This window comes from Cervus canadensis, chromosome 7 (genome assembly GCF_019320065.1).
Source record: "Cervus canadensis isolate Bull #8, Minnesota chromosome 7, ASM1932006v1, whole genome shotgun sequence".
In the NCBI taxonomy this organism is placed as follows: Eukaryota; Metazoa; Chordata; class Mammalia; order Artiodactyla; family Cervidae; genus Cervus; species Cervus canadensis.
In genome coordinates this window covers 45,351,921-45,377,381 of record NC_057392.1, presented here as the reverse complement: position 1 = coordinate 45,377,381, position 25,461 = coordinate 45,351,921, and the positions used below count along the sequence as shown (strand labels likewise).

Here is a 25,461-nt window from a genome sequence, read left to right as displayed (position 1 = left end):
AAAGTATCAAATAAGTCACACAATTAAGTAAAAAGTGATTACATTTAATGATGAAATGGCTCTCTTCAGGGTAAATAATAGGATGCAACATACATTATTTAGAAACTTTGCATGGTAATCAAGATCACAGCATATCCTGATGTTGTAAGAAATGTCTTGGAGCTTTTGGTGGTCCTGGACTTCTGTGTTTTATCTTTGTCTTGGATTATCTGTATCTTTGAAATTATTAGTAAAGCAAGATATCTGATTAGTGATCATTTGATACGAAAATCCATGTCTTTGTGTTATCTTGGATACATTCCCACATGAAGAAGGGAGCTCTGAGTGTCCAAAGAAGAGATAAACTGCCTAGAGCAGATGCTTGGGAGGTAGATAAGATCAGTTCTCAGCTCTGTCTTTGGTTCCAGTCAGTGTAATAGCATCATTGTTCAGAAAGTTGCATTTTAAGTTCTCTTCCCTTACCTAATTTTAACCCTCCCCACCTGTTCTCACATATCATCAAAGGAATTTCTAGGCAGAAACATAAGAGAGAAATAAGAAATATGCTACAGCTTGTAACAGAAACACCAATTACTTTAACCTCCCAAAGCAATTTGGCATGTCCACCAACCAACCAGCAAAACCAATGAGTTCTCCTCAGATCTCTGCTATAGTTTATGAAATGGAGAAAGCTCCACATTTAATTTAGACTAAAAAGGACAGCTGTAGAAGATTTACACAGAGAATATTGAACACTCTGACTTTCACTTTTATCCAACACCTAAAGGGAGGAACTCCAGAGGATACTGATAATTAAATATCAATTTACTTGGAATAAAGCTGACTTTAATGAGAAAATAAATCCTATATTATTTATTTATAGTAAAAGCTCAGCAAACTATTTTTCTTTTATTCAGCAAGCATTTGGCTACAAGCACATTTGAAAGAGGTCAAAATTATCTTACTATGTCTTCTTTTCCCCAAATAACTTTAAAACATTTCTACAACAAATTTCCCCTACTTTACTGTCTTCTTTCTCAGTTACCTGCATAGTCCTCTCTTTCTAAAACATCTAATCACAGAGTGAAAGCCCAGAGCCCACCCTTCCATCTGCCTAAAGCAAAATATAGGGCAGCCTATCCATCCTCCACACCTTTCCCTTGTCCAAGGCACAAAATTCATCCTAGGAACTTTAGTCTTAGGGATTAACAGGGAGGGGTGAAAACCTATATTTCTCTTAGAACTGGGGCTTAATTGACTGGAGACCCTGGCAGTGTGAATGGGTGAGTCAGTTTTATTTTATTTTTCAAAAATTCACAACCCCACCATTTCCTGAAAAGGCTTTGGAAATACTTAAATTTGAAAACTATAAAAGTAAAAAAAAATCTTCTTGCATAAAAATAATCATTTAGAAGGTTCATACATTATGTGGGCTAGGGAAGGAGAGGATAATTATATACAATTGTTATTGTTGCTATTTAGTTGCTAAGTTGTGTCTGACTCTTTTGTGACCCCATGGACTGTAGCCAGATACCTCTGTCCATGGGATTTCCCAGGCAAGAATAATGGAGTCGGTTGTCATTTCTTCCTCCAGGGGATCTTCTCGACCTAGGGATCAAACCTGAGTCTCCTACATTGACAGGTGGATTCTTTACCACTGAGCCACCAGGGAAGCCCAACAGTACAGTACTTTTCATTTAAATCTATAATCCTGCTCCATCCAACTGCCCATTCATTATGTTTACTCAAATGTTTTGTCAGAATTCAAGATATAAGATTGTTGCCCACCTCTGGGGTAAGAAGAAACTCCTGTAAGTAACCATAAAACTAGACACTATCTGACAGTCAAAGGCAAAGAAGGACCTCAAGTTCTTGTGATTAAAGATCAGAGACATTACTTCGCCAAAGAAGGTCCACCTAGTCAAAGCTATGGTTTTTCCAGTAGTCATGTTTGGATGTGAGAGTTGGACTATAAAGAAAGCTGAGCACTGAAGAATTGGTGCTTCTGAACTGTGGTGTTGGAGAAGACTCTTGAGAGTCCCTTGGACTGCAAGGAGATCCAACCAGTCCATCCTAAAGGAGATCAGTCTTGGGTGTTCATGGGAAGGACTGATGCTGAAGCTCCAATACTTTGGCCACCTGGTGTGAAGAGCTGACTCATTGGAAAAGACCCTGGTGCTGGGAAAGATTGAAGGCTGGAGGAGAAGGGGATGACTGAGGATGAGATGGTTGGATGGCATCACTGACTCAATGGACATGAGTTTGAGTAAACTCCGGGAGTTGGTGATGGACAGGGAGGCCTGGCGTGCCGCGGTCCATGGGGTCGCAAACAGTTGGACACGACTGAGTGACTGAACTGACTGACTGACTGGCATACCAATTTTTCAGGAAAGAATACCCATGCCATACTCTGAGATCTTAAGAGAATTTTTGTGAGTCTTTATATAAGAAACTTCAAAAACAGAATGGCATCTTCAAAGTTCTACCCAAACAGCTGTGATGGTCTACACATAGTTATTTCTGACACTAGTCCTCAAAAAAGGCCAAAGGCATGGATGCCCTGTGGGGATTCTCTAAGTCATTTTCTTCAGGGTTGGGAGACTGGAGTGCCTGGAAGTGAAGTCCTGGAGTTGAGGAAGGTGAAGGTTTGAAGGACGGGGCTGAAGAATAGGGATGATGTAGGACCTGGCCCTAACCCAGAAGGGAGAAGAGAGGTTGGGGCATGACTCACTGCTGCTACCACTCTTCTCATCACAGAACTACAAGTGCTAACTCAGTAGGACACCACAGACAGGAAAGGCGGGTGCACTTCAACATGACTAGAATCTAGATTTGAAACTAGACTGGTTTTCAGGTTTACTGAAGCAGCTAGGAAATGTGAGGTTCAGCAAGCATCTCATAGAACTGAATTTCATCAGAGTTTCTCTAGAACTATACTACTTATGACATGCTTCTCACTATCCTTTCTTGCATCTGAGAAGAGACCAGCAGTATAGTCAAACTTAGGGAAAACTCCACCCTTACACATCAAGAGTTAATGTAGATATAGAGACAGTTATATAACTGTCTATGATATCAACTTCCCAGGCTTTCTTTGAGAAATGTCATGTCTTCAGACTGTTAGTGTACTCTTCTCTGAGAAGAATCAGCCCAAATCATATAGTATTTTATATAATTTGATGATTTGACTCTTAAAGAAGAGGGTTTGGAGAAAAAACATATCTCCTGGTTGACTCCAGAAGAACCCCCAACACATAGAAGCCTATAGATACAGAGTGTCATTGTGTCTTTGTATGTACTTTCTTTTTTTCTTTTTCCATTTATTTTTATTAGTTGGAGGCTAATTACTTTACAATATTGTAGTGGTTTTTGCCATACATTGACATGAATCAGCCATGGATTTACATGTGTTCCCCATCCTGATCCCACCTCCCACCTCCCTCCCACCCCATCCCTCTGGGTCTTCCCAGTGCACCAGCCCTAAGCACTTGTCTCATGCATCCAACCTGGGCTGGCGATCTGTTTCACACTTGATAATATACATGTTTCAATGCTATTCTCTCAGATCATCCTACCCTCGCCTTCTCCCATAGAGTCCAAAAGTCTGTTCTATACATCTGTGTCTCTTTTTCTGTTTTGCATATAGGGTTATCATTACCATCTTTTTAAATTCCATATATATGCGTTAGTATACTGTATTGGTGTTTATCTTTCTGGCTTACTTCACTCTGTATAATGGGCTCCCAGTTTCATCCATCTCATTAGAACTGATTCAATGTATTCTTTTTAATGACTGAGTAATAGTCCATTGTGTATATGTACCATAGCTTTCTTATCCATTGGTCTGCTGATGGGCATCTAGTTTGCTTCCATGTTCTGGCTATTATAAACAGTGCTGCGATGAACATTGGGGTGCACGTGTCTCTTTCAGCTCTGGTTTCCTTGGTGTGTATGCCCAGGAGTGGGATTGCTGGGTCATATGGCAGTTCTATTTCCAGTTTTTTAAGAAATCTCCACACTGTTCTCCATAGCGGCTGTACTAGTTTGCATTCCCACCAACAGTGTAAGAGGGTTCCCGTTTCTCCACACCCTCTCCAGCATTTATTGCTTGTAGACTTTTGGATACCAGCCATTCTGACTGGCATGTAATGGTACCTCATTGTGGTTTTGATTTGCATTTCTCTGATAATGAGTGATGTTGAGCATCTTTTCATGTGTTTGTTAGCCATCTGTATGTCTCCTTTGGAGAAATGTCTGTTTAGTTCTTCAGCCCATTTTTTAATTGCGCCGTTTATTTTTCTGGAATTGAGCTGCAGGAGTTGCTTGTATATTTTTGAGATTAATCCTTTGTCTGTTTCTTCATTTGCTATTATTTTCTCCCATTATGAAGACTGTCTTTTCACCTTGCTTATAGTTTTCTTTGTTGTGCAAAAGCTTTTAAGTTTCATTAGGTCCCATTTGTTTATTTTTGATTTTATTTCCAATATTCTGGGAGGTGGGTCATAGAGGATCTTGCTGTGATTTATGTCAGAGAGTGTTTTGCCTATGCTCTCCTCTAGGAGTTTTATAGTTTCTGGTCTTACATTTAGATCTTTAATCCATTTTGAGTTTATTTTTGTGTATGGTATTAGAAACTGTTCTAGTTTCATTCTTTTACAAGTGGTTGACCAGTTTTCCCAGCACCACTTGTTAAAGAGGTTGTCTTTTTTCCATTGTATATTCTTGCCTCCTTTGTCGAAGATAAGGTGTCCATAGATATGTGGATTTACCTCTGGGCTTTCTATTTTGTTACATTGATCTATATTTCTGTCTTTGTGCCAGCACCATACTGTCTTGATGACTGTGGCTTTGTAGTAGAGCCTGAAGTCAGGCAGGTTGATTCCTCCAGTTCCATTCTTCTTTCTCAAGGAGAAGAGGGCAGCAGAGGATGAGAAGGCTGGACAGCATCACCGACTCAATGGACATGAACTTGGGCAAACTCCGGGAGATAGTGAGGGACAGGGAGGCCTGGTGTGCTGCAGTCCATGGGCTCGCAAAGAGTTGGACACAACAACTGAACCACAATAGCATGTTTATATTTTTCAAATATAATTTTAGGTAAAAGTTCCCAATGAATGTATTGGTTTGTCTTCTGAAAACCATGCACCAAAAAATACTAAGCAATTAAACAGTTTAACATTCAGTGTTAAATTAAAAAATAAAAAAAGAACAACTCATACAAAAAAAAAAAAGATTGCTTTGGTTATTTGAGATTTTTTGTATTTCCATACACATTGTGAGATTATTTGTTCTAGTTCTGTGAAAAATACTGTTGGTAGCTTGATAGGGATTGCACTGAATCTATAGATTGCTTTGGGTAGTATACTCATTTTCACAATATTGATTCTTCCAATCCATGAACATGGTATATTTCTTCATCTATTTGTGTCCTCTTTGATTTCTTTCATCAGTGTTTTATAGTTTTCTATGTATAGGTCTTTTGTTTCTTTAGGTAGATATACTCCTAAGTACTTTATTCTTTTTGTTGCAATGGTGAATGGTATTGTTTCCTTAACTTCTCTTTCTGTTTTCTCATTGTTAGTGTATAGGAATGCAAGGGATTTCTGTGTGTTAATTCTATATCCTGCAACTTTACTATATTCATTGATTAGCTCTAGTAATTTTCTGGTAGAGTCTTTAGGGTTTTCTATGTAGAGGATCATGTCATCTGCAAACAGTGTGAGTTTTACTTCTTCTTTTCCTATCTGGATTCCTTTTATTTCTTTTTCTGCTCTGATTGCTGTGGCCAACACTTCCAAAACTATGTTGAATAGTAATGGAAAAATTCTTAGAAAAGTATAACTTTCCAAAACTGAACCAGGAAGAAACAGAAGATCTTAACAGACCCATCACAAGCATGGAAATTGAAACTGTAATCAGAAATCTTCCAGCAAATAAAAGCCTGGGACCAGATGGCTTCACAGCTGAATTCTACCAAAAATTTAGAGACGAGCTAACACCTATCTTACTCAAACTCTTCCAGAAAATTGCAGAAGAAGGTAAACTTCCAAACGCATTTTATGAGGCCACCATCACCCTAATACCAAAACCAGACAAAGATGCCACATAAAAAGAAAACTATAGGCCAATATCACTGATGAACATAGACACAAAAATCCTTAACAAAATTTTAGCAAACAGAATCCAACAACATATTAAAAAGATCAAACATCATGACCAAGTGGGCTTTATCCCAGGAATGCAAGAATTCTTTAATATCTGCAAATCAATGTAATACACCACATTAACAAATTGAAAGATAAAAACCATATGATTATCTCAATAGATGCAGAAAAACCCTTTGACAAAATTCAACATCCATTTATGATAAAAACTCTCCAGAAAGCAGGAATAGAAGGAACATACCTCAACATAATAAAAGCTATATATGTATGTACTTTCAAACTATTTCCTCTTTAAAATCTCCTAGACAAACACATAGGTGCTGCCCTAGGCCTCCACTGCCCATGTTGGCACTGCCCCTAAGACCTTGATCCTGGATCCTACCGAGAAAGGGCCTCCAGGAGGAATTTGCCCAGAAGGGAAGGATGGGAGAGTCTCTGTGTACCCACCATTGTCTGAGGTAGCAGTCACTAATTGCTGTGCAGTGGTGGGTGTATATGAAAACAATCACAATCCATCCCTGCTTCCATTTCTCCTCTTTCCCCCAAAATAAGGATGTGGGATTTCATGGGATAGAACATGCAGTTTGGAGCCAGCAATGGCAGCGTGGGCTCATTTCTGAAGTTCTGCTCCAGGCAGAGGAAATGTCTTCAGGTAGAAGCTTTCCCATGCCTGGGCAAAGCTAGGATTCCCTGGACCCGGTTGGCAGTGTGGTCAGGGTGACATAGAGGTGAGGGGAGGTACCTTCAGGAGCAGCTGGTACTTGGTAATCCTCTGGACGGGCTTAATTAGGTAGGAAGAAATGGAGTTGGCCAGACCGTGCCGCTGCTGTATCTCCTACAGGGATGAGAATGGACACTGTTAGACACAGGGGGACCTGTGCGCATATGTGTTCTGGGAGGAGGTGGGCAGGGTTAAGGACAGAGGAGAAAAGAAAAGGTATAAAATGATTAGAAATTATTCTAGGGGAATAGATAAAGGGAAAATGTATAAACCAAAACACACAGGAAATAATCATAGTATCTTTAGATGATAAGGAGTGCCTGAGCAGTAGAGAGGATCACACCTAGATTCTGGAAAAAGTGAAAATACAGTTAGATAAGCAAGATGTACATAGGTCATTGATGGTGTAGAGCTAAAAGAATGAATTAGGGTTTGATGGTGAGTTTTTCAAGGGCAAAGTGTCACAGATCTTATATAGAAGAAAAACATGGTGAAAACAATGTTTCAGAAAGACTCATATAAGCCTAATAGCAACACAGAGAGTAGAGGTTGGGAAACAGACACAGAGACCAGTCCAGAGATTATTGCAGAAATCTAAGTGTTTAAAAATAGAATTACCATCAATCCAATAATTCCATTCCTAGGCATATACCCAACAGAAATCAAAACATATGTCCACACAAAAACTGCTGCAAAATATTCATAGTAGTATTATTTTTTAAGAGTAGTCAAAAGGTGGGCACAATCCAAATGTCCATCAATTGATGAGTGAAAAAACAAAATGTATTATAGTCATACAATAGAGTATTTTTTTGGCTTTAAAACAGAATGAAATACTGAGACATGCTACAACATAGATGAACCTTGAAAGCTTTATGTTAAGTGAAAGAAGTCAGTCACAAAAGAACACATATCATTCCATTTTTAAATGAAATGTCCAGAAGAGGAAATCCATAGAGATAGAAAATAGACTGTCAGTTGCTCAGAACTGAGGTGCAGGGAGGATGAGGTGGAGAGTGATGGCTAAAGGGTGTGGGGTTGCCTTATGAGGTGATGAAAATGCTCTAAAGTTGACTGTGAGGATGGCTGCACATGTCTGTGAAGGTACAAAAACAAACTATACCCTTTACATACATCTATATCTACAGATGTGTAATGTAGGGGCTTGCCATAAATGAAGGTTAGTGAGCACAAAGCATCAGGAGAATTACAAGAAACATTTTAAACCTAGACAAAGTAGGACTTGTTACGGGCCATGAAGGAACGTGAAGAAAAGGGAATAATAATAATAATAAACCATTCCATTTTCCTCCAACTATCCCAGAAGGTGGCAATTTTCTCACTCATTTGCCTCTTCCCTAGAGGTGTGTGTTTATATCAGGACTTGTTCAAGGAAAATGGGCAAAACAGCTGGCAGGCTGACCCTATCTGGGCAAATGAACAGTTTGAGCTTATCTGAGGCTTTGGCAGGAGAGCTCAGGCAATAAGGCACTTTGACTGGCTTCCCTCTCTGACAAGATGCCGAGTTCCAGGAAGGCTTCATGTGGAGAATAAGGAAAGGGTGGTGTCCAGTGGCTAGGTCAGCCAACCAAGCTTAGTAATCAACAGGGTACCAGTCATCACAGCCTCACAGCTCTCACGTCTGGTGTAGAAAATGCTGGATCATGTCAATGTGTGGGCCTTTCCGGTACTTGAATTTTCTCTGCTATCTTTACAATAATGGATAACAGGGCTGTCTTTATTGGGGGTTTATCTCTGATAGAAGGAGGGCCTAAAGTAGATGGTCTCTAAGTATAGAATTTAGGGAAACTCTTCTGATGGGAGGGGAAAAGCTACAAAGATGATGCTTTCTGGAATACTTAGGGAACCATCAGGAGAGTTTGCTGCCCTCTCTCTCCACCTCCAGGCCAAGCTCCAGGAACTCCTACTGGACTGGTTTTCTGGCTTGCATTGGCCTCCCCAACTAATGTACAGGCTCATCAGGCATGATGTTGGAAATGGGGGGTAGGGTGTAAAATGGGGTATGTCCAACTTATAAATCAAAGCCTAGAAATTGGCTAGAAACAAGAATATGAGGAATGCAGGATGAGAGGAAAATGCAGTTTAGCACCAGACTCTGTAACATGTGAAAAATGAACCAGGCAAACCATGAGTCAACCTCCTAAGGAGCTCACAAAAGGCATAGTATGGCATTTGTAACCTGTCAAAAGGCAGATGGTTACAAATGCCATAAAGAGACAAAGTATACTGCACACAAAGAGAAAGTCAAGGATTCATATAGGAAGCAACACATGACTGTGACCGTTTAAGTATAGGAAGACTTCTGAGAGTGTCTATGTGTGCCTGTGTGCAGTGTGTGCAAAGGGCTCACAGTCTATCCTAGGCAGTGAGAATAGTATGAGCAAAGATAAGGAGGCAGATGAGTCTGCAGCCTGCTCAGAGCATAGGATATGTATGTTCAGAAAAATGTGAAGTGGAAGACAGGACACAGTGCATTTAAAACTTCAAAAAGACTCTTCTAGATACTATTGATAAAAAAACCAGAAATATCTTAAGAGAAATACATTATTAAGGAGAGAGAATAGCAGTATAGGGCATCCAAAATGATACCCAGTAACTTCTGATACCAAGTCAGAGAAGTATTTTTCTTGAGTTTTCAGTTTAAACAAAACCTCACAAATTTCACTTTGGGACCATTTCCATAGTGATACTCCATCTTTAAAAATCATGTCTGTTTTTTCTTGTCTGGCTTTCACCCATTCAAGTATTATTCGTTCACTGAGCAACAAGACACTTGTAGGATCATTTCTGTTACAGCAGGTCAGGCTAGAAAGATGCTCAGAGAAGGATTATTTTGTAAACTTGAGTATGGGAACCATGTTTGAATGTCTGAGACTCCATGGGACCTGGCACATTATCTTGCCTATAGTAGACATTCAAATATTTAGAGAAGGAATGAGTAGGCAGAAAGTTAGACTGATAGACATTTAAAATTTTCTGAATTTCAAGTGTTTGTCACTTCTGATGTGACTATCAGAATGGCCATCACTGTTATCACCTATCTCTCATTGAACTTCACTTTTTTAGTCTCATTTCTTTTCTCCCCCTTGTTCTTCCCATGCATCCTGCAGTGACCCATTTGATTCTGTTCATGTTATAGCCAATAAGTCACTCTCTGGGGACCAGTATCATATACACATCATTTGCCAATAGGACCGTGTGCTCACCCAAAACCAGAGGACCTGACAAGGCACATCAGCTCTGAATCTCCTCTTGGCTTCCACTACAGAACAAGTGCTTGACTCTGGCTGCACTTTACTCTCACCTGGAAATGTTTAAAAATCTCAATGCCCAGGGCAAATCCAGGCTGATCATAACACAATCAGGGCTGGGACTGGAACCAGCACTTTTCATAGCTCTAAGGTGATTCCAAGGGGCAGTCAAGGTTGAAATAATTGTATCAGAGTAGTTAGTGATTCTCAAACTTGAGTGGGCATCAGAGTCACCTGGAGGGCTCCTTAAAACTCAAAGATTGTTTCATTCCAGCCCTGGGGATTCTGATTCAATAGATCTGGAGCAGTGTACAAAATAGGCATTTCTAACAAGTTCTCAGGTGATGACGATGTAGCTGGGCTGAGACCACACTTTGAGAAGTCCTGCATTTGAGAGCTATATAGGTGACTCAGATGATAAAGAATCTACCTGCAATGTGGGAGACCTGGGTTTGATCCCCGGGATGGGAAGATCCCCTGGAGGAGGGCATGGCAACCCACGCGAGTATTCTTGTCTGGAGAATCCCCATGGACAGAGACAGGAGCGCTACAGTCCACGGGGTCACAAAGAGTTGGACATGACTGAGCGACTAAGCACGCGCGCACACACACGCAGAAGTGGAACATCTTAACTGGCACCTGCTCCCCAGCACGCCTCTCCTCCACACGAGACTTATGGCCAGCTAGATTGGCTGCTGCGTGCTTAGTTGCTCGCTGTGTCCGACTCTTTGCTACTCCATGATGCCGAGACACGCAGGCAAATGTGCCTTATCAGAAACCACAGCACTTGAGATGGGATGAAGTAAAACACAACATTGTTGTTTTGTTGTTTATGAGTCGTGTCCAACTCTTTTGCAACCCCATGAACTGTAGCCCGCCGGGTTCCTCTTCCATGGGATTTCCCAGGCAAGAATACTGGAGTGAGTTGCCATTTTCTTCTCTAGGGGATCTTCTTGACTTGGGGATCAAACCTGCGTCTTCTGCTTGGCACATGGATTCTTTACCAGTGAGCCACCAGGGAAGCCCAAAACAAAAGATAAACAGTGGTTTTGGTTTCTTCCATGTTTTATCTATGAGAGAGAGGACTGGGAGGCCAGTAAAGAAAAATAAGGAACAGAGGATAGTTAGAAACCCATAATCTCAAAGTAGAAAAGCATTCCACTTGCTCATCAGTGGCTCAAGAATGGAAATTCACAGCTTACATCAAAGAAGGTGCCTGCATGCTCCAGGATCAGCTGGTTGGAATCAGGCTTGTTTTTACAGTAGGTGACGTACATCTGAAATTTGTCTGCCTAAAAAAACAAAAATAATAATAGATCAGCATCCATTAGTTGCTCCCTGCTCTTGACTGTGCCATCAAGTGCTGTGCAGTTAAACCCTCAGATATTGCCTGGTACAGACAATCCTGTGGCAAATGTCCTGGGCTCATAGGCCTGTGCTACCCTAATAAACTTGGGGATACTTTTTTTCCTATCAGTAGGGGAAGAGAACTCACTGAAAGAAAGTTCATTTTAAAACCAGTCTGTACTAGATAGAATTAAAAAATCAATTTACAAATCATAATATGTCCTGAAGCTGGACAGAATTTATTGAGTGAGTATCCCCCTTTTGGCGTTACCTATAATTTGCTTCCCATCTTGAAAAATGATAGCATTTGCTTTAAAAACGAAAAGTCAAAGAATGAAAATGAAGTGTAATCTCAGAGGGAGATCTGCTCATACTCTAAATGTCCCCATGGGGGCAGTTTCTAGGGCATGTCAAGCAACTGTGCCACCATCCCACATGTGCCAGAAGCAATGATGGGGGAAAAGGAAAGCAGGGTGACCCTTAGGGGGGTCCTAAGTGAATCCTAAACAGTGAATCCTAAACAGATTGCTAATTCAAGTCAAGAATCCAATGGCTTGGTAAAAATTCATTTCTTATGTCTTTGGCATCTTCTGGGTTAGTGCTTCATAGCCTCTCCACTGGGAAAGTTACGTGTACTTTGGCCACCAAGCACTTTTCCCAACTGTGAAATACTCCCCATCCCAATGCCTGCATAACACTGGGGATGTCCGCTTCTAAAAAAGAAGCCTAACTATGTGCTAATTATAGCAGGTTTCACTTACGCCAGCACTTTCCCAAGTACTCTATACATATTAACTCATTTGATCCTTATGAGAACCCTGTGTGATGAGTTCTTTTATTATCAACCCACTTAACAGGTATGAAAATAGTGGCATGAGGTTGGTTGCTGCTGTTTAGTCGCTAAGTCATGTCTGACTCTTGCAACCCCACAGACTGTAGCCTGCCAGGTTCCTCTGTCCATGGGATCTTCCAGGCAAGAATACTGGAGTGGGTTGCCATTTCTTTTTCTCCAGGGCATCTTCCTGACCCAGGGAGAGAACCTGTGTCTCCTGCATTGGCAGGTAGATTCTTTACCACTGAGCCACATGAGAAGTCCATAATGTAGGTTAGGTCACTTTAAATTCAGAAAGCAGTGGAGCCCAGGCAAGCTGACTTGAAGCTTCTTGGTTATAACTCTTGACATTCAATACATGGCAACTCTTTCTACCCTTAACTCCTGCACTATAGTCATACATTAAGATGATAAAACTTAAGAAATCACTTTGAGATAATTCTTGGCAAAATGAGCATATTTTATACTAAAGGTTTTCTGAAACCAATTTTATGTACTATTTAGGAGGCATTCATCATCCCTAAGAGATGCTAATAAATCATACTTATGGTTGATTGTAAGGCAAATCCACAAAATGTATGAAACAAGATACCAAAAAAAAAAAAATTCCTTCACTTAATGGTCAGTTTCATTTTTTCTCTACATTGGCTGTGCACGGGATCATATACTATTTATTAGCAATAATGTGAACTGTGTATGGGCTCATGTTATTTAGAGGTGGAAAATGTATTAGCACAAAATAAAATGGCAGTCTGAGACTTCTTTAAGAGAATAGGCCAGGAAGTAAATGTTACAGTTTCAGAAAAAGGAGGCAACTCAGGTCTAGAGTTGCAGGATAAACTGTGATATTAATCATATGTCAACAGATTAGTCAACACCCTAGCTCCTCTGAAATCTTCCCATCTATAAAATATAAAACATAACTACAGCCCTGACTATTCCATAGGGCCATTAAGAGCGCAAACTCTCTGAATTGTGAAGACATTGGAAAAGTAATTAGCCCATTTTGAGTAGAAGCTCTAATTAGTTAATTGTTGAATATTTAGAGTGCCTGGCCCTGGGGAAAGATTTCCATGTTTAGTTGCACTTATTGTACTAGGTGGGCTACCCTGGAGATGTTGGTACACATATCAGGAACCTGAACTCAGGATAACGGGGTGTGGAGATACTAACAAAAACTAGTTTCCATTTATATAATTAGAACCTCGTACATTCAGCCCATTTACTTGACCCATGACAACAGCTCCAAGAAAGAGAATGACAACATATACATCCTGTAGGTCAGAATTGGGAGGTCTGTTCTCTTATTAAGGAAGAAAATGTAAACAATGGCTTGGTGGATTTCTAAAGTTCTAATTCCCTAATTCTCATCCTGTTAAAAATAACTCGTGGGTGGAGCTGGAACAGTTCTTCTACCAGGGGTGGTGGTCTTGTTTCAATCTCCTGACATTACAATTTTCGAAAGTTTTTTTAAGGTAGATATCAGACACAACATCTAAGGACCTTTCCCAAGGAGGGCTCTGGTGCTCAGTGATAAGACTGCTTTCTTTCAGACCTACTCATGGATCTTCTCTACAGCCCCTGGTCCTGTGTTAGAATGTCAGTGACACCAATCATCAGCTCAGGCACTGAACAGTGATGCCGTCTGGTATCACCTGTACTCCTGGAAAACATGGGATGGTAGGAGGAGGAGTTCAGTAGGTTACCCAGGTAACAAAGCAGTGTCCCACATCCTCAGGCAGCTGCTCATACTTCTCCAGTTCTTTGAGGAAGATGCTGCAAGGAGGGAGAAAGGCTGAAATCAGACATTTCTGTACTGTTGACCCCTCCCCGCCAGAGGCTCATACTGAGGCCAACCCAACCTCATGAACTCTCCATTATTTATATATGCCTTCTCCACTTTCTAAGTGATATGTGGTAAGAAGCAATTTAAAATATGTTGGAACTAATTTCATTAAAATTGTAATTAATTGATAAATTAGTGCTACTTAATTGTTTCCCTTAAAGGTTTACACTTCTCGGGCTGAAAATAATGGAATATGATACTTGTGTTGGGCATTTCAATGGTAACTATGACTCTATTTTTTAATACAAGTAGTCTGAGCATGTTGCAACATTTGAAAATATATAGATATAGGTATCAAAAGACCAAAATAATACTATCTATGATCCCAGAGGTAAGGTGGAAAAATTCTGAATCCTATACTGACTTCTTTCCAATTTTTCACTTTCTTCTTCCATCAGTACCCAGTTTGTGCTAAAAACTGAGTTAATGCTTCCTGTTGCTGACACTGTCAGGAAAGAAAATTTAATGGGGAAAACGTCATAATACATCTCAAAGCTGAACTGAATTACTACCGAATTATCTGCCATTGTGAATATCTAAGGTATGGCTCCTTTTTATGTCAATAAATAATAAAGAGCTGACTACACCAACTTCAAATTCATATATTAAACAATTGGTTTGAGCTCAGAGAATTCAAGCTCAAATAAGTCAGAATCATTGGAATGGCATTTTCTTTTTAAAAACCAGACGAAGTGTTACAAATAATTATGAGGCTATAGGGAAACATTCTGACAATGATGGAAGATGGTATAATATTTACAGGTCAATTTGACAATATCTATCAAAGTAAAAAAGCACTTATCTTTGCCTCTGCAATTTTAATTTTGGAAAATGTCCTATAGTTGTAGTCACACATATGCAAAATGAAGTATACATATGCATATTCACTATGGCACTCTCCATAATAGCAAAAGACAGTGTATAGATGACAAAGTATAGTACATCCACAGAACCATATACTATATGGCTATAAAAAATGGCAAAATTTTGTAGGTTTTTACATGGAAGATCTCCAGGGCAAGCTGTTAAGTGAAAAAAGCAAGGTGTAGAAGAATGTACCTAATATTCTGCCTTTTGTCTAAGTAGGGAATATATATACTCTTATTTCCAACCCAAGAAACTAACTGTTAAAGTGTACAATTTTAGTTTTGCAAGATAAATTCTGGAGATCTACTATACAGCATAATATCAATAGCTAAGATTACTACATCACATACTTCAAATTTGCAAAGAAGACGGATCTTTTGTTAAGTGTTCTTATATAATAATAGAAAAGAAAACTTTGGGAGGTGATAAATATGTCTATGGCCTTGATGGTGGTGATAGTTCCATGGGTATATAATTATCCCCAAATGCATCAGTGTTTTTGTGATATTAAATATGTACAGATTTTTACACCAACTGTACTTCAATAAAGTGGTTAAAAAGAAAGTCTTCCCCAAATAAAAAGACAACCTACTGAATGGGGGAAAACATTTGCAAATGATATAACCAATATGAGGTTAATATCCAACATATATAAATAGCTCATACAATTGCAAATGAAGCAACTGACAAAGGATTCATTCCAAAATATATAAGCAGCTCATATAGTTCAATATTAGAAAAACTAACAATCCAATCAAACAATGGGTAGAAGATCTAAACAGACATTTCTCCAAAGAAGACATACAGATGGCCAATAAACACATGAAAAGATGCTCCACATCACTCATTATTAGAGATATGCAAATCAAAGGTACACTGAGGTATCACCTGACACCAATTAGAATGACCAAAATACTACGAACAATAAATGCTGGAGAGGATGTGAAGAAAAGGGAACCCTACTGCACTGTTGCTGCGAATGTAAATTAGTATAGCCACTATGGAGAACATTACAGAGATTTCTTAACAAACTAGAAATAAAACTACCATATCACCCAATAATCTAACTACTGGGCATAAACCACAATTCTAAAAGGTACATGCACCCCGATGTTCATTGCAGCACTATTTACAATAGCCAGGACATGGAAGCAACCTAGATGTCCACTGACAGATGAATGGATAAAGAAGTTGTGGTATATAGATACAATGGAATATTACTTAGCCATAAAAAGGAACAAAATTGAGTCAGTTGTAGTGAAGTGGATAAACCTAGAGCCTGTTATACAGAGTGAAGAAGTCAGAAAGAGAAACAAATATCGTATATTAATGCATATAAATGGGATCTAGAAAAATAGTACTGATGAACCTATTTACAGAGAAGAAATGGAGATGCAGACAGAGAGAATGGTCTGGTAGACACAGTGGGGGAAGGAGAGGGTGGGTCAGATTGAGATAGTAGCACTGACATATATACACTTTGTGTCTAAAATAGATAGCTAGTGGGAAGCTGCTGTATAACACAGGGAGCCTAGCCTGGTGCTCTGTGACAACTGAGAGGGTTGGAATGAGGAGGGGAGGGAGGCTCAAGGGGGAGGAGATATATAATTATGACTTATTTGCACTGATGTATGGTAGAGACCACCACAATATTGTAAAGCAATTATCCTCCAATAAACAAACAAACAAACAAAACAATGCAATTTAAAAATGGGCAGAAGACCTGAATGGACATTTTCTCCCAAGAAGACATACAGATGGCTAACAGGCAGATGAAAAGATGTTTCAACATCATTAATCATCATCAATCATCAGAGAAATGCAAATTAAAACCACAATGAAGCATCATCTCACACTAGTCAGAATGGCTATCACCAAAAGGAACACAAATAACAAATGTTGGCAAGGATATGGAGAAAAGGAGCCATCCTACACACACACACACACACACACACACATGAATTTACTCAGCCATAAAAAGAATGCAATTTTGCCATTTGCAACAACATGGATTTACTAGAAGGCTATTACGCTAAGTGAAATAAGTCAGACAGAGAAAAACAAATACTGTATGATATCACTTATATGTGGAGTCTAAAAACTACAACAAACTGGTGAATACAACAAAAAAGAAACAGACTGACAGAACAAGATAGTGGTTACCAGTGTGGACAGAAGAGAGGAGAGGGGCAAGAAAGGGATGGGGGATTAAGAGGTACAAACTACTATGTATGAAGAAATAACGTACAAGGATGTACTGTACAATGTGGGGAATATAGCCAATATTTTATGATAATTATAAATGGAGTATAATCTTTAAAGACTGTGACTCATTACATTGTACACCTGAAACTTATATAAAATTGTACATCAAGTATACCACAATAAAAAAAAAAAGGGAAGAGCAAACAGACTTTCACACATGTGAAATAACACAAAAAGAAGAGCATTCACTGCAGTACTGTTTGAAATAAAACTGAGTTGGAAACAATGAAAATATATTTTTAAGTCATTACCACAGGAAACCAGATGAAAAAACATGGTGGATAAAGATAAACGTGGGTCAAATACTGCCACCAACTATCATAGGCTAATATCTCTAACGCAGTAGAGAAAGTACAGTTTAGGAACTGAAAGGCCTTGGGTTAAAAACCTTGTTTTGTTAGGTTAGGCAGCTCTGGGCAACTTACCATGAATCATAGTACCCATATTACAGTGACACTGTAATGATTATAAATGAGACAATAAAAATTTTTTAAAAGTAAATTAAAAGAAATAAATGAAACAGTGTAAAATGCAAAAAAAAGGATAGAGGTGAGTGGGTCTTCTCAATCCATATTTTTCTATTTAATTTTTATTTTAAAAGTTGATTCAAAAATTAAAAGATATAAAGTAGGTCTGAATTATTCCATTACTTACCTCTATCATTGGAACAAATAAATTTTATTGATTTGATTATACTACCTGATTTCTCTTGTCCGAGCATTCTGGAAGCATCTTATAATTACAATTGCTTATGGATTATATATATATATATATGCGGGCTTCCCTGGTGGCTCAGACGGTAAAGCGTTTGCCTGCAGTGTGGGAGACCCGGGTTCGATCCCTGGCTTGGGAAGATCCCTTGGAGAAGGAAATGGCAACCCACTTCAGTACTCTTGCCTGGAAAATTCCATGGACTGAGGAGCCTGGTGGGCTACAGTCCATGGGGTCGCAAAGAGTCGGACATGACTAAGTGACTTCACTTACGTATATACATACACATGTTATTTGTGTTCTCTTTTCAATGACAAAGAATGATTTGGTTTTGGTTTAAAGAAATATATATGTGCAATTAAAAAATGTTTGGCACGCCATATTTGTAAGGTCAAAATGCCAAAGATTTATAGAATCATAGATGATATTTTTTGTCCATCTGCCATTGAAATTTTCTACTACAAATAAGTATTACTTCAGTAGTAAGTAAAAGTCAGTTGAAAATGTTTGAAGACTCCTAGCAGTATCCATTTAATGATAATCATCTTTCCCCTGAATTCTGGAGTATCCTGACCTGAATTACTGACCAGCAGTGATTATAATGCAATTTGGGCTTACAAAATGCACATATGCAGTGCTCAAAAATCAATAAAGTATCATATTTATTGCTACTTTTAGAATAGCTGCAGGTCACCCACATTTAATAAGAATTCTAAATTAGAAATAGAAAAATATTATATAATGTTGCAAGCGAGGATCAAATTTTTTCCAAGGACAAAAAGAAAACACGTTTTTTTTTGTTGCAAAGAGAAGCAATCTGGATCATCACCACATACATAACATAAAATATTAAAACATTCATCTATTTTTAATATGCTATAATTTTAATTTCTGGAACTAAATTCTGAAAGACATGTATTGTGTGGCTGTTTTCCATGAGAACACTAAACAACACAAGGTACAAAATCTTCACAGGTATTTTTTCAGGTGTTGAGACATTCTTTATGGTTATTTCTCATATTGGCCTTCAGGATAATCTCAGTGAAGACAATGGGTGGAAATCCAGCTCTGAGCTGTGATGGGCTGAACAGGACCTGGGGGTTAGGGCTGGAATGGCTTGGTGAGTGGGGGAAGAGCTATTCTAGGACAAGGACTGGTGAAAGTAAATGAACCGCTTTAAAGAAAGGAGGAGTTAAGAACAGAAGAGTACTTGGGGAAAAAAAAAGAAACAGGAGAATCTGGAGCCCCAGGCACCTAGGATAAATGCTCTTGGCTGTAGGAAACTTCCACTTGCCCACTTCTGGGCTCTCACTCCCATCCCCTCACTCTGACCACTATGGTATACAGGTTCTTCTCTATTAAGAGTGACCAAAGAAATGATACATTAGCCTGGATCATGACATTCCATAGAAGATATAAAATTGTATTCTTGTTTTAGAAGTTGCAAGGACTCTGTGATGACTCAGGGAGAGCTTTCCTCTTTCCTTAACTTATGACCAAAGGTCAGTGACTTGGTCACTTAAGGTTAATTTTAAGTAAAAAATGCCCACAGAGTTGATAATTGATCTAGATGCTAAAGACAGTAATAGCAATCTTTGGTGACAGAAGCTACCTATGGGAGGATACTCTGAAAATTCTCAAGAAATGAAAACACTTTAAAATGAATTAAGTACATAGAATATCATTTCTACAATTAATGCCTTTCTGGAAAATGAAGGTTTTAACAGCAACTGCCACTAGCCCACTCTTCTACTAATCCAAGGCCTCACTTTCCTTTCCTTCCAAAACCAAGCTCAAATAAAAGAACCAGAATTCACATCTAGTCACAGTTGTGAGTAGGCGGTCTTACAAAGTACCATTTTTCTCAATTTTAAACAACCTCGTGGGGTTGTGAGGATTTAATAAACTCATGTAGGTAAAGAACCCAAACCACTGCCTGGCATATAGTAGGCACTAAATTAGTTTTTCAGGATCAATGCCTCCCAATTATAATAAGTTCCGCTCCTGGAGACTTATCCCCAGGGAGCTCTTCCCACCATGCCCCTGGTGAAAATCTACAGTAAATTGTCTTCTCTGAAAACCACATCCTGGGAAAAATCTTGATTGGGGTTATGTAAAAATTGGATTTCAAGGTCACATATCATTTAAGCTTGGAAATTCTGGGTTAAACTGGTTTGTTTATGAAAGGACTTTCAAAATCCTATAATATGATGAGGTACATTATATCTCTGAAGTAAGTAGAGTGTGCAGTGCTTCCCAAACTTCTCTGCAAGTGGAACACTTTTGGGGGAAGTATCAGACTTTGTCTCAGGAACACTTAGAGATCCCTACTCCTGCCTGTGCACTGTCCTCTGGGGTTAGGATCTGAGCATCTGTACCATTTAGCAAAATTCCCTGGGTGATTTTAATGCATCCGGTCTATAGATCAGCTTTTGAAAGCAATTTTTGGGGGCTCCAAAATCACTGCAGATGGTGAACTGCAGTCATGAAATTAAAAGATGCTTGCTACTTGGAAGGAAAGCCATGACCAACCTAGACAGTATATTAAAAAGCAGAGACATTACTTTGCCAACAAATGTCCATCTAGTCAAAGCTATGGTTTTTCCAGTAGTCATGTATGGATGTGAGAGTTGGACTATAAAGAAGGCTGAGCGCTGAAGAATTGATGCTTTTGAACTGTCGTGTTGGAAAAGACTCTTGAGAGTCCCTTGGACTGCAAGGAGATCCAACCAGTCAATCCTAAAGGAAATCAGTCCTGAATATTCATTGGAAGGACTGATGCTGAAGCTGAAACTCCAACACTTTGGCCACCTGATGTGAAGAACTGACTAACTGGAAAAGACCCTGATGCTGGGAAAGATTGAAGGCGGGAGGAGAAGGGGGCGACAGAGGATGAGATGGTTGGATGGCATCACCGACTCTATGGACATGAGTTTGAGTAAGCTCTGGGAGTTGGTGATGGACAGGAAGCCTGGCGTGCTGCAGTCCATGGGGTTGCCAAGAGTCGGACACAACTGAGCGACTGAACTGACTGCCCTTTCCAGTGTGCTTCCAGCTGGCAGATCCTACATCCACTCTATATGGTTTAATTTTTTTTTAAAAAAGGTAGGAATTAAACAAGCTATCCTGTGATGGGTATATCAATTCATAACTTTGAGTAAGTTGTGCAATACCATCTCAAGTAATTGTTGAAGACCAGTAGCAGTATCAAACTCTATTTTGCTTTTTAATTTGAAATTTATGAAGATGATAGGTCATGTACACTTGATCAGTATAATTCTACCTACTTCAAATAGACGTGATGAGTTTAAATTAAAGCACAAGAAGTCACAACACTTTTCACAAAGGATGGGACATTCCTCCTCAGCTGTTCTATAGCAACATCTTGGTCCTTACCACTTCAATAATTATGTGTAATAAATCATGGGAGAATGAGCAAAGCAAGAAGTTTAAGTGCTTGTGTGAATATCTGGGGTTCTTTCAGAAATGAGTAAAACTTTTAAAGAAATGTCAAGATTCAAATACTGTATGATATCACTTCTTTACAGAATTTAAAAAATACAACAAACTTATGAATATAACAAAAAAGAAGCACACTCACAGATACAGAGAACAAACTAATCGTTACCAGTGGAGAGAGAGAAGTGGGAGGGGCAATACAGGGGTATGGGATTAAAAGTTACAACTATCAGGGATAAAACAAAACAAGCTACAAGGATATACTGTATAACACGAGGGATACAGTCAATATTTTATAATACTGATAAATGGAGTATAACCTTTAAAACTGTGAATCACTCTATTGTACACCTGTGTTGTACATAGTGGGGCTTCCCTGGTGGCTCAAATGGTAAAGAATCCACCTGCAATGTGGGAGACCTCAGTTCAGTACCTGGGTTGGGAAGATGCCCTGGAGGAGGGCATGGCAACCCAGTTCAGTATTTTTGCCTAGAGAATCCCCATGGACAGAGGAGCCTGGTGGGCTACGGTCCATGGGGTCGCAGAGTCAGACATGACTGAGCGACTAAGCACAGCACATCACACTTGACAGTGTACAACAACTACACTTCAATAAAAAAGAAATGTCAAGATAGCAGTGTTATTACTCTATCAAATTATTATGATGCAATACATTATGCAGTTACTTTATGAGGAAAATGCTTCGCTCCGGCTTTGGATGGGATCCTGGAAAATAAAGCCACTAGCATTATTGACAGAAAAACTTTGTGAGCTTTGTCATTAAGCATTATGAAAACAGTACCATTCCGAAGGCACCCTGAGTCATTCTGAAACTGTTGTTTTTGCCAAAGGTAATTTGGTCTATAGTCTTACTGCTTCTAGAGAAGTGTGTCCTTCACTGAGGACCTTCATATCAAGGGTGCAGCTTGAATTTAAAAGGGAATACATGTGATGGCCTTGTTTGTGCATGCTCTCAGGCATGGGCATGCACACTTGTTGTTGAGAAGGGGAATGAAGCAGGGGCATAGTGGTAACAAGAGAAAAGTAGAACAGTGAGGAGGAGACGTAAACAAAGCTGGAGGCAGGCTGGGGAGAGAGGTAGCAGGCTTCTTTGCAGGCAGCCCAGGACACTGCCCCTTATCAATGCTTTTGCATACCAGAGGAGCTAGAGATCATTTCTAAGGGACCCATTAGTGACCAGATAGGTCCAGAGCCCAGCATGGAAGAGGTTCTGGACTGCGGGCCAGGACGGCTGGGTAGCACACCGAGCAGCTGTTAAACCACTGGGGAGTTGTGTGCACTCAGGGAAGGCGCCGGATGGTTCACAGAAGTCTTCACGCAGCACAGTCTGACCACCTGGGCTGAGCCCTGACAATCACCAGGCGCTGTCTCTTTACTTCACAGCAGAAACTTCTGCTGAGGTTAGAGGTGGAGAGGAAAGGTGCGCAGGACTGGACTCTTACTCAGTATACCGCCCCCCTCACCTTCAACCTCAAGCAGCAGCTTACCTCGCTGCAGTGCTACCTGTTGAATATGTTTTGCTAATATTTCCTAAATTTGACTTTTGTGATTAGATGAATCAAAAAGTACTGCACAAACATAAATTTAATGTTAAAGTAAAATATAAACAACTAATCTTACATTTAATGTTATTCATAGGCCATTGACAGGCTGTTTAGTAGCTAGGCATGGACACCAAGAAGTTCGTGTGTACAACTGAAATGAACATGACTTTGACACACCAAAATGAATGTTTAGACTTTGTTTTGCTTTGGGTACTCCCCCATATTTATAAAACTAGCACTGGAAAAAAAAAAAAAACAGCAACAAAATCGCAGCTATAATTTTTTAAGGCCCTACTGATAAGTGTGTAAGGCTTGCAGTTATCTCTCAGAGTATAAATTTAGGGCCCAAGAAAAAACACACTCCCCTTCCTCTCTGCTTGATATTTTAATATTAAAGTGACAGTGTGACTAAATAGGGAGTTATGAAGACTTGGATTCTTTGGCTGTGTTACTAATCGGTTTGAGTAGGTCACAAACCTTTGCAAGTTCCAGTTTCTATGTAACAAGGGTGTAGAATAGAACAAGATTTTGCTGGAGTGGGAAAGAAGCACAGAAAGCAGAGAATACAAACAAGGTGTGTGAGTATCGGAGGGAGTAGGAGAGGCAAAGCAGCGAAAGCAGCTACAGCCTGGAAGAGAGGCCTTCAGATGAGGCTGTGGCCTGCACATCCCTTTTCTTTCCACTTGGGGGAGCGAGCTCCTCACCTTGTAGCTACAGATCCACCCTCTGCATTTCAAGGGGTTGTAAAATCAATTTAGAGGGTGGAAACCGGCGTTAAAGAGGAAGGAAAACAGAACCTAATCCAAAATATCAGAGTGCATCACACATGGTGACGTTATTATTTTTCAGGATTTAATTTTCCTATTATTTATAATATATAAAGCATGTGCATATCAGGACAGGTTATATAATTTTTCTTTGGTTCATAATACAAAATGTTTGAAAAACATTTTACTGACTCTCCTGCCTGCAGTAGGAGACAGGGAGGTCTAGCTCTTTTTTTAATCCATCTCTCTCCCTCCCTCTCTCCCTTCTTTTCCTTCTCTTCTCCCCATCTCTTCTTTTCCCTTGTTATCCACTGTCCTCACTTCTCCTCTACCCAGGCGTTTTACCCCACTCTCCCACTCACTCTGTCTCTCCTCCCTCCCTTCATGCTCCTGTCACCACCATTTCTGCCTTGCACCACCTCCACCCACCACCTTGCCCCTCTTTATGCCTCAGTCTCACAGGAGCAGACGTGACAAGACACAGTCCAACTGGGAGTGTGACGTCTGCATCTTCCCCCATCCTTGACCCAGGATTGAGACTCACTCCCAAACCTCTTCATTTCAGGCCATTATTGTAAGGGTGTGTGACCTGGATGACACACCTATGGAAGAAATGGGTTGAAGTGTTCCTGAGATTTGAGGATGTACATTGAAACTGGTTAGATATGAATCAAAGCAACCAGACTTGGCACTGCCAGCCGTGGTTTACGGAGAGAAAGGGATTGCCCCAGCCCCTGGAATCTATGCCTAACTGGTCAATGGGGAAATGTCACAAAGTGTGCAAGTCACTGGGCCCTCTCTGGGTCTCAGGGCCCTTATCTGTCAGTGGAGATGATTTTGCTTGATGCTCAGGAAGACCTTCTGATCCCTGACAACAGAGATTTTATAAAAATGTTATTGCCCAGACTCACATATAGCCATATCTCCAAAAACTGAAAGGGAAAAAAGTAAGTTCAGATTTAACCAAAGGAGATGAGCATTTTAAACAAACTGCTGTCCTTACCGAAGCTGAAAATCAAATACAAGGCAAACTGAAAATGAATGATTTTCCCACATTACAAGCTGTAGGCCAGTCAAAGTGGGGAAAGAGCATTAACAAAACCATCACCATTGGGGAGATCTATTTATGGCATTTATTACCTTTCCTGAGTACTCCCAGAATGCTTAACAAAATGCAAAAAATAGATCTAGGTTTTGAGTAGGTAAGTGCCATGATCTTTATATTTAGTTCTATAGATATGAGATGCAGTATCAACATAGGGAGACCAGAAGGTAAAAACCAAGTATCACTCCACTTAAACCTCCAATTTGTGTTAACATCACTACTTGTAACTATTAAATTCTACATATATGAATTGTTCTTCTTTACAGAAATTTTGGTACTTGGGAACTTCTCCATTCAATACCTATAGAGATAAAGCTCCTACAGAAAGGTCACACACACACAAAACCAATCTTGACTGTCATTTTTCAAAGTGACATCATTTAAAAGGATCAATATTAACTAGCTGAGTTATTTAATATATTCACCTTTGGTCTAGACACTAATTTCCTAGTGCCTCAGCTGATGTGGTTATGCAGGCAGGGTCCATCTCAGTCCCTCTGCCTCTCAGTCTCTGTCCCCAGTCTTCCTCCCTCCCAATCTCTTTCCCTCACTCTCTCTCTG

General features: G+C 39.7%; 1 protein-coding gene across 15 annotated transcripts in view; it reads right to left on the bottom strand.

The window, feature by feature from the left end:
* KALRN (kalirin RhoGEF kinase) overlaps positions 1 to 25,461 on the bottom strand; it is a 671,401-nt gene that overhangs the window by 216,650 nt on the left and 429,290 nt on the right. For all 15 annotated transcript variants that reach the window (XM_043473179.1, XM_043473181.1, XM_043473183.1 and 12 more), the window contains exons 26-28: positions 14,022 to 14,091; positions 11,339 to 11,428; positions 6,886 to 6,978 (exon numbers count right to left, since the gene is read on the bottom strand). In XM_043473179.1, coding sequence (XP_043329114.1) covers positions 6,886 to 6,978; positions 11,339 to 11,428; positions 14,022 to 14,091 — 253 coding nt within the window. The remainder of the gene's footprint in view (positions 1 to 6,885; positions 6,979 to 11,338; positions 11,429 to 14,021; positions 14,092 to 25,461) is intronic.